This window comes from Coloeus monedula, assembly GCF_965178545.1.
Source record: "Coloeus monedula genome assembly, chromosome: 7".
NCBI classification, from domain to species: Eukaryota; Metazoa; Chordata; class Aves; order Passeriformes; family Corvidae; genus Coloeus; species Coloeus monedula.
In genome coordinates, this window is record NC_138787.1 from 23,591,656 (window position 1) to 23,607,798 (window position 16,143).

The 16,143-nt window shown below is 40.0% G+C and overlaps 1 protein-coding gene across 2 annotated transcripts in view; it reads right to left on the minus strand.

The window, feature by feature from the left end:
* SLC4A10 (solute carrier family 4 member 10) overlaps nucleotides 1-15,715 on the minus strand; it is a gene marked incomplete at both ends in the record, with an annotated part of 152,479 nt that extends 136,764 nt beyond the window's left edge. For both annotated transcript variants that reach the window (XM_082285553.1, XM_082285552.1), the window contains one exon: nucleotides 15,668-15,715. In XM_082285553.1, coding sequence (XP_082141679.1) covers nucleotides 15,668-15,715 — 48 coding nt within the window. The remainder of the gene's footprint in view (nucleotides 1-15,667) is intronic.
* Nucleotides 15,716-16,143: the final 428 nt, after the last annotated feature.

A 16,143-nucleotide genomic window follows, 5' to 3' on the forward strand; every position in this document is an offset into this window, starting at 1 on the left:
CCTATTTTTAGCTTTTAATATTAATCTTAGGCAACTTCATTGGTTTCAGTTGTATTACAATGCACTGCACTGTCCTAAATAAAATTTGTCAAGTCTTACAGTTTCATTAAACAAAAAATATACAAAATATACAAATATACAAAAAAACCTTCCGTATCTGGTCATTTCTTTATTATAGGTCAGATGCAAACCTAGAGACTGAGATCAAAATACTGGTAAAATATTTGAGATTTTAAGCCCAAACTTCCAAACCTGAAAATTAACCTTTAAAATAGAATTCAAGCTTTATTTCTCAGCAAAACACAATCCAAAACTGAGAACGTAATTCCTTAATCCTGACACAGAAAATATTTTATTAGATTTTCTTATGAATGTTTCAACACAGCATCTAGTTTTATCCTGTCCTGCCAGGAAAACGTTTCATGAACATCACCTTACTACAGATATGAGCATTCCACTTTTATTCTAGCATCTCTGAACACTGTTTTAAATAATTTAAGTATTCTTACATCATTTTCAATTTTTTAATATTTGCAGTGGTGTAAATTAGAAACCTGGTTTTGCATCTATTCTGATCCATCTGAAGATATATTTTTGCATGCAGTGTTACTGTCAAAATGATACATAAAGCAATTGCTGATTTTCCAACATATTAAGTGTTTATGCATCTGAACAATAGATCTTTCTAAGAGCATGCATGACTATATTGCTTGATATTACAGACCAGGATGCTCTTACGTGAAACTGCAGAGTAACAGAAGACCAACATTTAGCCGTTTCAGTATCCAAGTACTGAAGCACCAAAATTAGTGGGGATCTTCGAAACTAACAAATTTCCTAACTCCCAGAAACTCTACAAGATTGGTTTCACATCACAAGAGCCGTGTGCTGTCACCATGCATGCAATGCCCTCTCCTCTCCCCACTTGACAAGCAAAGCTCACAACGAAGACACGAGGGAAGTGCAGAGAGCAGCAGAGACAAGCCAGACACCATCTAGGGCCCATCAGCTGAATTACACACAGCTGGCCCCAGCAAAATCCAGGGACATAGTCTGACATTAATACAATTAAAGTGAAAGCTCTTGGCATCCATCATCAGCTCCTTCAACAACTCTTCCTGGCTCAGTGGCAGCCTTGTGCCCTCCTCTGAAGCTCAAAACTGAATCTGTAAAAGAATAAACAACTATTCGCCCACTGTAAAAAGCAAGTATTTTATTTATTATACAAAGCAAGTCCTGTCAGAGGTGAAACCTACAAATTGCTGGGCAGCACACTCACAATGATCATAGAACCTTCTTGAAAGCAACCTGGATTTTTCAAAGATCAGATCTGTGATAACAACCAGAGCTATGGCTTTAACAAAACTCCCAAAATTCAGCAAAGGGAGGTGCTTTGGGGAAGGACAACGGGTTCACAAACCCATGAAGACATACACACATAGATGTCTCATTTGCTTGTATGAAAATGAGAATGCACATGTAGAGCAGACCAGTGTTCCTCTTCCTTTGCTACTGAATTGAGCAAGAACACAGTCTGACTGACCTCTCCCAGGTCACTGCTGCTCACTACTAAAAATTTGACAGGTTCTGCATTTTCCTATGTTTGGGACCTCTCAATCAGGAACATCTTTCTCCTGAAATATACAATCAAATAAAAAAATGTAACAGATCAGAAATAAAATTAACTCTTTGACACAAGAAAGTAAAGACTGATTTTGGATCACCTGCTGTTTTTAAACTATCTCATTTACAGGTAAATGAGTCAGTGATAAGACCAAGGAGAATTATTTCCTTTTAGACAGAACCATCTGAGAGATAACCCATCCCTGCAAAGCTAACAAAGACAAGCCCTATTTCATAGACCCCAGGAAGGAAAACAAAAGCAGAACCACAGAAATCTTTGAAATCCAGTATCTTGCCTCAGGTTACCCCACTATTTGGCTCTTATTGTACAAAGGAAAAAAGGGAACTAGTACATGGTCTTTCCTCTGGTATTCAGTCCCTCATTCTGGTGATCAGCAATTTAAAGTTTTCCTAAGCTGGTGATTGCATCTGTTGAATTAGGATCATTGTACTCAATTACCTAATTCCTTTTTAACCTATTTACATGCATGGCCTCCAAAATATCCTTCATCACGGTAATGTCTGCACTTGAATTCTATACTTTGTCAAAAAAGTTTCTCACATTTTTAACTTAGTAAATCAGTAACATTTATCAATTACTATTTCTGCTATCATGAAGTAGTTTGGGTTTATTCTGTATTCACTTTTTATTCTTTATTTTTCACAGTATCACATCCTCTGTCTCCTGAATTGCCTCACTTCCAGAACAACTCCTAATCTACAGAGCTTCAATTTGAACAGAATTTATTTCCCCACTAGTCAAGAAATCCTGATTGATCCAGACTTTACAGTCCTGAAATGGAAAGCCCAGGGAAAGCCCAGTCTCAGGTTACCAGCCCTCAGGGCCATCATCAGTGACCTTATCTGAGACCATGCCAGATGGTGACTGTCACTACTCCATGAAAGCTGTGGACAGGTCAGATAGCATCTAGTGTTCTCTTTTTTTTTTTTTTTTTTAAGAAATAAAAAAACCAGTGTGCAGAATGCTCTCTGATACATCTTTTTATATTGAGTTCTCAGCAGCAGCCACTTAACTCTGAGACCAGCACCTGTGTGCAGCACAAGAAACAGAAGAGCAGGAAGAAATGCCTGAGTAGAGCACAGCACTGGAAAGAGGCACATGAGAACAATGAGCATCCTAGGCAAGACAGAAAATCACTCCAGCAAGTTTGTTACAGACAATGGATATTGACAGCCTAAAAATCAAGATATTGCCTCAAAAAATGATACAGAAAGAAGCACACATAGGATGATTTTTGCCTTCTGGATTATCAAGACTGACATTTTCACATTTTCCATGACAACCAAAATCTTGCCTATTTTTTTTTTTAACTTTCAAATAAATAACTAGAGTATTGGCGTTTTCTTGGTGCTGAAGCTACAAGATTGCAAGACTATAGCAGAAACAAAAAAGTTAACAATAATGATTTGATACTAAATTTTCATTATAGTTTCTTGCTCTTAGCATTATATTCACACTTGGATCACTTATGTAATTTAGCAGTCCCAAATAGTAGGAACTTTTTTATCACCGTATTCCTATCCCTACCAATCAGGATATCTAAAATGAAAAAATGAAACACTTGAAATTTTGTAAAGGAATCATGCTGCTGACAGTGGATTGAGACATTTTCCCATTCCAAGTAAAGAAAAAAGACATCTTTTTTTCTTTTTTTTCATTTTTTTTTTAATCCTACAACCATTTCTAACACTTGTTGGATGCTGCTTTAAGGCTTAAAATATTGTTATAAATCTCAATGTGATTTCAGTGCCTTGAAGAAGTTTGGTCAATAGGAAATGTTGAGCATTTGCCAACTTAGAACAAATTCTGGGTTTAGATAATTCCTTGATTCTATGTGAGGTACTGGAGCAGGTTGCCCAGAGCAGCTGTGGATGCCCCAGTTCATGGCAGTGTTCAAGGCCAAGCTGCATGGAGCTCTGAGCAATCTGATCTAGTGGAAGGTGTCCCTGCCCATGGCAGGGGGTTGGAATGAGATGATCTTTAAGGTCCCTTCCAATCCAAACCATTCTATGGTTCTGTGAAGTTGAGTACGACAAGTACTAAACCACAGTATTAGGAAAAATTACTTAGCCTTGTATTTCTTGAAAGCTGAAACCATTCAATCAAATTGCTTATTTGTCACCAGGAAGAAATTTTAAAAAGGAATCCCATTAGAATTAAATGTATTTTCATATCTGCATATACAGACACAGAAAATGCATCCTTTTATAAATAGACAAGAAAAGCCTGCTGGAGAAATATCAAATGTTAATAGGAAAATAATCAGTTCATTAAGGACTGTTTAAAAACAGGCAAACTAAAGAAGAAGTAAATAACTCATAACAACTATAAATTGGTATTATTTTCCTATATAAAATGTATCAGTAGAAGAAATAGACCCATTCTTAGGAATGAGTTTTAAAAACCATACTATAACTGAAAAGCATTAAAAATATGATATTACAGTTTGCAGATACCATCTATCAATTCTTTTTTTTTTGCTCAAGACAATTTTGTCAGACTTATTTTAATGACTTTTTTACTTTTTAATAAATATGCATAATGGAAGCACTATATAAACAATTATTTCTGCAATCACTGTGAAATGAAAAATATAAGACTCAAAGGTGAAAGTATAGCAGATAGAATAAAAGTCTCTGGGTTATAGTATTTGAACAAGATAAATCATAATCCTCTAGAAATTTTTTTCATATCCTAAAAATGCACTTGCCCTAATCCATAAAATTTGCTATTTGTTGTGCATGCAAATTAGAAGTTTCTTATTCTAAAAAAAAAAGTACAAATGGAGAGGTATTTTTAATTCTGTCCATTCACAATTTAGAACTATTATTATTAGAACTCTTAGAGCAAGCACTTTATGTGATTACAGTCATAATGGTTATGCTATAATAGCTCAGTAATTTCCACGAGCAGTTGGAAGAGTAACAAACTTAGAGAAAATAAGCAGATTTTTGTATTGCCAGAGATGTATTTGTTTGCAATCATGCTACTAAACAGACTTGTTGCTCATCTGTGTACTGTCCTAGCCCCTGAATAGGCCAGTCACAGACCAGGACCAGTGAGTGACAGACCCTGCATCCACTCAGAAAGAAACCACACTCTTCATCCCAAAAAGTTCACACAAATTTTTTCCTAAACAAATAGACATAAAATACAACCACCTAAAGTTTTTGCAGCATCTTATCCATGCTTTAATATTCTTTATTCTTACTCTGTTTATTCCTGTGGGATGCCAAGCACAAAGCAGATTAGCCCAATCTTCTCAAGGGTAAAACTACCTTGCATTTATGCAAGGTCAGCACAGACAACTAAGGGACTTAAAGAGAAGGCTCTGGTTCTGTCTACCTTGCAGCAGGCTTTTTTGTACAGCCATCCTTTTTTATGCAATACAAGGGAGAAGACAGACACAAACAAATAAACATGAAACAGTTAATAACTTTCGATGAGTGTCATAGTTAGCAATTTTAGTAGTTTAAGAGTGACCAAGAATTGGTTTTGCAGAGGTATCTAATATTGCCATTGAAACACTACTCAGATTTTGTACATGATGAGCTTGTCTTAATGCCAGACCACTTTTGGAATCGTAAGTTCTACAGTTTTAGATTTTTTAAAAAATTATTTCAGAGCAAGAACAATATTTTCCCAGCACTTTCTCAGATCCTACATTGGATGCATCATCAAAACCTACATTCTTTGTGTTGAACTACCCAAGACATATAAGTCATATGAATGTGTAACAGACTGGATTGTGTAAGTCTGAATCACTCACAGAAGAATAAACAAAAAAATTTAGTCAGGTTTTACACATTTGCACGTTCACATGTTTTGGTAATAACTTTGATTAGATGCCTTCAATATTTCCATCTTTTTCTTCAAAAGACTCTTTTATGAAGTTCTATTTGTTCTCTCCAGCTTAACATTTTTCATAGACATACATATATTAACAAGTTTCACATTTATGGAGAAATTTGGAGGGAGGAGGCAGGGTAAGATAGCTTTGGGATTTGGTGTTGTTTGGGTGAAATGTACTGGGGTTTGCAAGCTCTAATCCTCCTACCATGTACAATCCCATCATATCTGCTAATGGAACACAGATTCTGTGGCAGAAGCTAGTCCAAGGCAAACCCCTCATCATGGGTACAGGGGAGATACCAGTTCTCAAAAACATCTCTTGTCCTCCATAAGCTGGCTTCTCAGCAGCACTCCTTGGTAATGCATGCACATTCCTCAGCAGCTTGATATTTTTCAAGGCAAAAAGGGCTTTGCTGCTTCTGTTGTTTTTGCCCAAATTTGGCCAGCACTGGACAGAGAATTAGGGGAAACAAATCCTAGTTCACAAATACTCATTGGAGAGTTACTTGTTTCTTTTCAGTTGGCCTTCACTCCAGAGGCAACTGCAGTTGTGTTGCTCTGGGCAATATAGGCTAACATTTAGAAACCTCTCATCTACCTGGGGTTATGGGTGGGCAAATAGAAAAAAATGTTTATGTATTTGCTGGCCAAAGTAAATCAATTCAGATACAGCACACACAAAGCCCTGAACTTTTAGGTAAGACAAAGTTAAATGAACACAATCAAACTACACAAACTATAGATCACTGCATTTCATCCTCTCTAAAGCTGAATGTGGCTTTTTCTTTAAAAGATCCTTTAAAAGTCTTCTTCTGCCTACATTGTTTTAGACAAAATCATGTGAGTTACATGAGTTTTCAGGGCTGACTCCACAGCAGGGTTTTTTTTCAATCCATTCCCCTAGAAGATGAGGACTGGGGGTGGGGGGTTATTCCAAAAGCAAGAGGCACATTTGATGTTGATGGGGAAATCCAGACAGATCACCACAGAAAAAAATCCTTTTTCTGACATTGGTGAGGATAAGCATGAAGGCTTCTGCACTGCTCAATTCTATTTTTGAGAGCATATTCACCTAATCTGAAATCATTCAGATGCTTCTCCCAAAAAAAGACGTGATATTCACCTATTTTTAGAATTTTCATGAGAAGATTCTCAGATGAGTATGAAACACAGCGTTACGAGTGCTTTAGCAGCTCATTGCTATATTTAGTTTCAAAAGCTATTAAAAGGTTGCAACAAAAATAAGTGGACATAGTTAAGTATTTCACTATAGCACAGTCATAAAGAGGAAGAACATAATAAAGTAAAGCTTTCTAAAACACAATTAGTCAGTCAAGTCTTATGTTTGAGCATTTCTATCTTCTCTTCAAATAAAGGGAAAGGATAACACTAATTCAAGGAGATGGATAATATGGGTTACAATCCAAGTTACGAAATTTACCCAAAAAAAGTAAAGTGTGTTGAAATCTCAGCACAGAGCAGACTTGCAGACACTGCATGAAGATTTGTCTTGGTGATGATACCTTGGAAACATACACAAGTCTCAAATGAAGTAGCAATAGTCTCAAAAGAACTGGAAACCAAGTTGTTTCTAAGGAACAGCATTAAGATGGCTGGCAGCAACTGCTGCACAGACTTGGGGATGAGGGGGCAGAAGGGAACTAATTTTATTCCATAAATTCTTTTAAAATACCAATACATATAATATCCCTTCTGCTGGCACGATAATGTACTGTTCTGGGACACTCTGGTTCTATTTTGGTAACTACTTAAATAGGTCACAAAAATGATTAAAAGAAATGCTTAAAGCATTTTTAGGAAAATGGATACAGGTTATCCACATTTTCATGAATTTAAAGGTAGGCAAATGCCCACTATTCCACAGGCAATAGGAAATTCTAATTTTTGTTACATTCCTCATACTATAGAGTATAGCAGGAGAATATATCTTCTTCCTTATGAATTCTTAGATCATAAACTTGACATTTTTTCAATTTTGCATCCATATACTTGAGGGCTGGTTGTGCAATCTCATTTCTGCATTCTTAGTAGATGATAACAAACTTTATCCATTACCCACTTGGACAGAACAGGTGAGAAATTTTTTATTAATAAGGACTATAGTGGTTCAACCACTCCTGTGTGGTTATTCAGCAGCCCTTGGGAACAGTGCACCTATAAGCTCAACCCTGAGTCCCAAGGTAAAGAACAAATCTCCAGAGCAGTAAGTGGCTAACACATGCCATTCCAATTCTCATCATTACCATCACTTAGCTGCAGTTCAAATAAAAAGTATCAACTTCCTACATTTAGCAGAACATATAATTTACTGATTTAACTAAAAGACCAAGGTTCAATTTTGTTTTACGGTTGTTGTAGCAGGCTTTGCCTTATGAGATTGCCAGACCACCTAAATAAAAAAGAATGAGAATGACGTCTTCAATTCTACTGAGTCGGGCCTTGAAAAAAGATGCACATTTCTACATCTGCCAGTAGACTTCGCTGATCATCACACAGGATTTCTGGCAACTTACTTGAGCAGATTTGAGACATCATTATCCTGCTTAATTCCAAATAAAAAGCTTTCATACCTTCCTGTATGTTTTCAGTATACATTTCCAAATTAAAAAGAAAAAAAAATTCATACCTTACTTTGGCAGGAAATTTAACAAAGTGACTGACTGGGTAGATGTTTGGCTCCAAAGATACAGATAAACAGATGGATAGATGGATGGGTGTTGAAACCAAAATCCTCTTTCTAGAGATACACTCTAGCACAAATTTATCAATTGCATCATTGGTCCAACGAGATCTAGGAGATCTTATACTGGAATTACATTTTTTTTCTGCTTCACTTTATGACATAAATATAGCTTTAAAGAATTACATAGATTCACCTTCGTATTCAGAAGCTTGATGTTTCAGTCCACTAAAAAAACACAAAACTGAAAATTTTACTGACCTTTATAAACATTAAGCACATCAATATGATGCATCCCTTTTTCATTTCTAATTCGCATTCTACAACCATAAATCTAACTATTCAAACTTACCAGTGGCATTTTCCTAAACCCCAAAATTAAAATGCTTAAGAGGAAAAACAATCCTGAAGTTTTTATTCCCCTGTGTATGCTATTCTTTGATTTTATAGAGAAAAAAACATGAAGATGACCAGTCAGTACCATTGAAAAAAAATCTAAAGCACTTAAAATTTACACACAGTCTCCCTCATTGTGCCTTTACTTCCTATTCATATTTACAACATTATGAACATCCTAGATACCACACAATCACCACAAAGTTTTCAATGGTATTCAGAATTTAAAAGTTTTCACATTGGACATGAAATCACATTCTTGCTTATGCTCACTTCTAAAGCCCTGTGCACATTCATACCATCTTCTCTCCAAAAAAGACCTGTCATTTTGCTCTTGACTTTAATGACATTTTTTGCCAGACCAATTACAGTTTAAGAATCTATATTCTATTCTTTCCAGGCTCTAATAGCGGGGTTGGGTCTTTTTTCCATCTTCACATAGTTTCAGTGACTATGAACGAAACTATGAGAACATCAAGTGCAATTGCTAGGGACTGGTATCGGGAGCTATTCTTCAGAATAGTGGCTTCAGATCAAGAGTATTTTTAATTTATAGCATTTTGACTACTCTTAATAAAAGCCTCCAGAAAAAGGTGCAAAATTATCATCTCTCTCCAAAAAACTACACAAGTGTGCAATATTTTCCTGGCATTTTTGAGTGCAACAGCTACAAAGTAATTGCTCCCAGGGAAACTTGTGCTGAAACTTCTTGGAGCCCCACTGATGGAGACAGAGTCCTATACTCTTTAAAATAAAGTCAAGAGGGTTCCACAAAGGCTTAAAAATCCACATTTTAGCTTGGCACTTTGAAAATATTAGTGAATAATGTTGCACTTTATATTTTTGTATGGTTTTAAAACCTGCTTGCAACAAAATTGATGAACAGTGAGCATCTATCATTGCAAGATACTCTGAATATTTTTATAGTACATGTATATGTTTATAGTAAATTCTCTATTTAGGTGGACATAACTGAGGTTATCAACATCTATAATCCATATAAACTACTTCTTTCTCCTCAGTTTGCACTTAATCTGTCATCCATCTATAACATACTTGTGTCAAAAAGACAAAAGTGAGGTCCTTTCACAGAATGATAGGACTGGAAGAGATCTTGTGAGGTCTCCTAGTCCACTACTCAGCTCTAAAGCAGCAATAATTGTCTCACCTATTCCTACAGATGGGTAATAGATTCCACAAACATACCAGACATTTTGTTCCATTACTACATTACTCTCAGCGTTAGTAGCTTTCCTTAACATGCTTTTAATATTGTCCCATAACCTTTCCCTTGTTTCCTATTCAGTACAGATACAAGAAACTGACTCTTTTTGTAGCAGTTTTACACACCAAATGTGTGTCTCCAGGCTAACGAATCCCAGTTTCTTCAAATGTTCTTTCATACTTTTAGGCCCATGCTCATTTTTGTTTTCCTTGAATTGTTCTACAGCTGCTAATCTTTTCTCAGACCACACATATAGTACTGCACTAATCAACTGATACCTTACAAATGCCAAATACTAGCTCATGTAACTTGCAGACTTCATTTCTCCTAAAAATGTTACTGCGCCAGTTTTTTTGCAGCAAGTTCCTGGTCTGTTTGATTAAAATGAGATCTTGCAAATCTTGACCTTATCTTGCACATCTCCACTGAATTTCAATATTTATTTATAAACTTTGCAATGTCTTGTAAATACCTAATTAAACAAAGTGGAAAGGATCTATGTAAGAAAAGAGGTAAATCAGCAAAGACACAGAAGACTCAGGATTCAAGGTACTATTTTGTGCCTGCTGTACAAGGAGGCAAAAGCCCTGGTTTTTCTGCTTCTGTCCCTACACTTCTTTGCCCATGAAATTTAGTCAGCTCCCTTTTGCCTTTCACACCAGTCAGCCATAATGCCCTCAATTCTCCAAGTTCGCACAAAACTCCTCATTTACCCTCATTTCACTCTGCAACTTCTTTATTTCCCCAAGACATTTATTCTATTTCTAGCAATAGCCTGTATCATCTATTCCAACTTTCACCTTGCCTATCCTAATAAACAACCTTACAGAACAAGGGTGGATTTCAATTATCTTTAAATATGCTATGCTTATTTTTCATTTCATGAGAAGAACTTTTAAACTGCACCAACGCTGAAAACTGCGTGAACATATCTGACGCTCCATCAATTTGTATGGCATCAAAATGGCATTATTATTGCAAAAGGAGTCACATGGATATGATTCCTTACTAGTTTGGGTTTTTTACAAAGCAGACCTGAACATATGAAAGGAACGTGCAATGCCTATGGTTTTCTCTTCTCATATGAGACACACAACTAATTGTCTAGAATGCTTCGCAGGGGATTAAGTATTCCCTCACCTGCTTAAACCCTCTCATCCATTGAAACTGTAAACATTACTTATTTAAGAAGCATTAAAAGATGTCAGTGGAAGCATTTTGTTTTAGAATTCATCCTAAATTTTTTCCAAATGAAAAAGTAGAGAGAAGATACAACTATTAGCAGAAGAAATTGAAAGCATATATTTAACAAGCAGGATTTGTGGGAAGAAATCAAAGACATAGATGCATCGAAGTGGGATGATTTCCACACAGTAGTCATACTTTTTTTTATTTCTGTGCAAATGTCTCAGGCTGTCAATTATTCTTAAACAGAAACACCAGAGCACACCATATGATCCAGATGTATCTTTTTTTAACTGTGACACTAGAAAATATAAGGAGAAGTTGAGGGACTTTAACAAATTCCTGATTGTGACTGATACTTCACTTCCTTCTAGCATTTGCTGGGAACAGTTGGGGGCTTTCTCTTTTCATTTAGAACTTGGAATCAGGCAGTAAAAAAGAAAATACCAAGAGCAGAAATGCAATCCTAAATTTATACTTACAATTAAGTTTTAGGATTTTCTTTTCAATGGTGCCATTATCTCAGCACTCTTGTCTTGAAAATGTAATATGGCCACTATACTTTTCCAGAAGTATCACAACATTCCTGTAGTCTCCATAAACTTGCCTTAAGTGTTGCTATAATGCTGGAGAAGTGAACTGGGAATGAGTACTGTTATACAAACCATGGGGTAAGGCTCTGACACCCCTTCTCACAATGAGCAATACATTTAATCTGCAAGTCTCATCCGAGGTCCCACTCAGCATTAACAAAAGCAAAAGAATTTGGCCTGTTAGTGCGAGCATCTTCCCACACTCACCTGCTACGTTAAAAATAGTTACTTCCCAAGATCTTGCTATACCATTCTCCCACATATGGAGTCCTAAGTAGCAATAGCTGCGTGCCATTTGCCGCAGCAACAAGAGTGCTCTTGATACAAACACTGTCTTACCTAGAGCATACATATCATAACTACAGTGCATGCATATGCAGTATCCACATATAGCTCAGCAATGTCATGCTTTAAGGCCTTGTATCTACCAGATTTGAACAAGAAATTAAAAAATAAATACAACAAGGATTTAAGAGTGAATGACGAGGGCAAGAGAACACGAACTTAGGAAGGAAAAGTCAGTTTCACTTTCCATACATGGGTTTTACTGCTACCTTCAGAAAACACAGGAAAACAACATGCCAAACATAAACACAGTTAGCAAAAATATCTGTACTTTGTCTATACATTCTCCTTACAGCCGAAATAATCAAACATCTATCAAATAACAACCCTATTGTAAAAGCCAATTTTGACTTGCATATGAGAGATCCAGAATGTACAGGAACAAACATGAACAACTTGTGCTATGAATAAATTGCCAATAAAGTCAAAATAAAGCAACAATTTTCAAAATAATTTACATGCAATCAGGTATACATGTACACAAACAAACTGGCAATACTTAGTTCTTTGCTAAGAAACCAACAGAAGATCTTTGTAAAGGTCTGCAGATTGTTTCCCCCGTTCTGTAAACAAATGATGACTCCTCAGAAATCTTTCAATTACTCACAACTGTTTTAAAGCATTCTGAATAATCAGTGAAAAAAAATATACTTGATGACTGATAAATAAATCACTAGGTGATTCTGAAAGCATACAAGAAACTGCATTTTGTTACCATATTAGTATAGGTACTGAACAATACAAATTTAAGACTGTATTTGCATTTCCAAAAGTGGGTTCAACAATTTGTTTCCAGGTGAACAATTTCCTTTTTCATTTATTTACACAATATTGTACTCATAGTAAATTAGCAATAGATTTCTAATAATTTGAACCAGAAGTTGTCCACACTGCAAAAAAAGAACATTAGCACAACTACTAACAAGACTGTTGTCTCTGTATAAGACCTGTTTTCAAAAAAAATGACAGGAAACTGCCAGGGAAATTGTTTAATTCCTCAGAACCACAGGCAATAATGTATTGTCTTAGTTTTCAAATTGCTAGAAATTGGGGTTTTCAATTAAAAGCTTGCATAATAAATCAGTAACACATGACTAACACTAGATTAAAAGTAGATTCCTCTTTGTACAGACTGTGGGATTTTGGTGGAAAATTTTATTGAGGCTTTACAATCTCTGAGCACCATTAGAAGATAAAATTAATTAAGGACTACACTCGCATCTTCTTACTAGAAATAACAATAAAACATATAGTGGGTTACAGTTTCACAAAAAAAGAAAAAATTAACTCTGTTGCACATACCAAAGCCCCCAGACTAACCCCTGAAGGAAACAAGCTCTGCTAGAAGCCTTTTCCTTCATACCCAGAACCCACTGAACTGGGACAACACTTGGGAACAGACTGTATTCATTTGTTCTGTTTGTTTCCAGTCAAGATGAGGATTGATCCCCAGAACAGAAATCCTCTAAAGGTATGTCACAACACTACCTCCCAGACTAACAGACCTTAGCACCGATTAGTTAGCACCTATTCCTGCTTCCTAAACTCTGCCCTGACTCCAGGTACAAGAATCCCAGCACGCAAAAGGCATGTCTGCCTTACCACAATGCAGTGCCCTGGACATGAGCTAGGCTGAGACTGCCACAGCACATACAAATGCTTTACTGCCTGACCACAGAGAAAACATCACCAGAACCCAGAAATCCTGAAGGAGCTGTGCCTTTGCCATCGTTGCAGCAGGAAAGCAATGTTGCATTGTTGAGCTGCACAGGGCCTCTCAGAAACAAGAGTGAGAGGACTGAGGTGTATGATATGCCACATATATATATATTACATAGAGTAGAGAAGTCTCCCTTCCCCGCTTGAAGCAAACACAACTGAACTAGTTAGCTATAGTAAATGGAGGTGGGAACCAGGACACAACCTTAGCAAGCAAAAGCACTGATCTACAGCTCTACAGGCAGGGACCTGCAGCTCTGCAGAGAGGTACTGCACCAGGGCAGTTCCTGAGGGAACAAGGGACAATTGTCCCCTCATCAGCACACAAGAAATACTATCTTCCTTGGTCGTCTCAACCACAGCAGTAGTCTTTTTTTTCCCTGGGCACAGCCCCGGAGAAACAAAATTTAAAGCCAGACAGCCCAAGGCAATCCTGCACGTTGTGCCTTCTGAAAGCGGACTCCTCCGACTCCCTGTGCAGTGGCCATCGCACAGAGACAACACAGGCTGACAAAGTGAGACCAGCACACAGGCCAGCAAGGTACGAGCAAGGGGGAGACTGCTGCTGACTGAAGGCTACTGCACTGGTGTGAAACACTGAGGACTGAGCCTTTCATGGAATCACTGTCACGAACTACAGATAGAAACTGGGTTTACACTTATTTGTCTCTCTACAGAAAGGAACTCGACAGCTAGTCTGTCAGTGAAAGCAACAGGACCTTCTACTTCACTGTCAGAAACTAAGAGAGCAGCAAGTAATAGGAAGTAGGATTCATAAACGGGATCCAGAAAGCAACAGGAAAAACTGTCCCTGCCACAAGGAGAAAGAAGATGCCAGAGATAGCCTCATACTGTGTAGCAACCTGCCACCTGATTGCAAAATGGACCACGTCAACAGATGATGGGAACAGACCCTATGAAAAACGGGCTTGACACGAGTGCATCTCATCAACCTGCAGCAGCTGAGACTTGTCTCTTTCAAGCTTTGTCAATGTTGTGCAGCTCGCTGTGCTAACACACAGCCATTTCAGGAGCAGCAAAGCCTCTACAGACCTATGCAGTGTGTTGACAGGGATGTGTACGCACAGTCAGACACTTGTGTATGTACATGAGAGACTTTTCCCTGCCCCAGACAGATTTTCTGTGCAAGGCAGGAACCACCATTCACAAACAGAATCTCAGTATGAGATCGAGATCGACACCCACACTTAAACCTTCTGTGTGTCTGCAACCCTGTGTCTGGGGGCCTGGCAAGAAAAAGTCCCCCATCAACTGATCTCTTTCCTACTGGCACGGCAAAGGCTGCCCAGCCGCCCCTGTGCAGCCACAGGGTGCTCCGAGGAGCGGGTGCACCGCGTCCCCCTCAGACAACAATAACCCCCAGATCACCAGCTCCACGGCTGAGCACAAGAGACTGCGACACGGCAGCACGGAGCACAGCCCGGGATCCGGCGGGAGGCAGACCCTGCGTGTCAGTGCCAGCCCTCAGCAGATTTCTCTGCGGTCTGCAAGCGAGGAAGGCCTGGGACCTCCAGCTGCTGACCCAGCCCCGGCCCCGGAGCGGGATCCCCACGGAGCTGCCCACAGGTGCTCGCTCCCCGGCGCTGCCCCACCGCCGGGGAGCAGGGGGACAAGAGAGCCTGAGAAAGGACATGTCGGAGGCAGGGTGACACGAAGAGAAGGGGTACCGAGGGGAAGGAGATGCCTGAGGCGGGGGGCGGGGGGGCCGGAAGGCAGGGTGCTTGCATCGGCGGGACACACGTACACACACGCACAAACACACACCGCTCCATCCCCGAGCGTCCTGGCGCCCAGACACTCCCGCCGCCGCAGCATCGCCCGGCACGGGAGCGAGCCAACCTGTTTCCCCACGCACCGAGAAATCGGCTGCGGCGCCCAGCACGGGCAGGCGGGCGGGAAGGCAGCCCCCCGCGCCCCCTCCCCGGCTGCCTCCCCGCGGGGCGCGTCGCACCCCCCCGGCCGGGGCCGCGCTGCGGCAGCCGTACCGTGGGCAGCAGCGGCTCCATCTGCGCCCCTTGGTCCTGAGTCTCCATGCGGCGGCGGCGGGGCTGCGGCGGCGCCCCCTCCCCGCCGCCCGCGGGCCGGGGCGCTCCCCGGGCGCTGCGGGAGCCGCTGGGCTGCGCCGGGCTCGGGGCTCGCTCCGCGCTCCCGGCTCCGCGCTCCCGCCGCGGATCAGGCGGCGCGGAGGCAGGAAGCGCGCGCCAGTCACATGGGCGCGCGCACCGCCGGCCCCGCGCGGGGGGGCAGCAGCCGGAGCCACCTGCGGGATGCGGGATGCGGGATGCGGGATCCGGGATGCGGGATCTCCCGCCGGGGCCGCAGGGCCGGGCCCGCCTCCCCCCTGCACACCGGCACCCCGCGGGTGCTGGAACGGGAGCGGGGAGCGGAGGGGCCGGGCCCCGCTGGCTGCCCGGTGAGACTATCGAAAACATCGGACACGGCTCGGAAGTTTTACCACTTC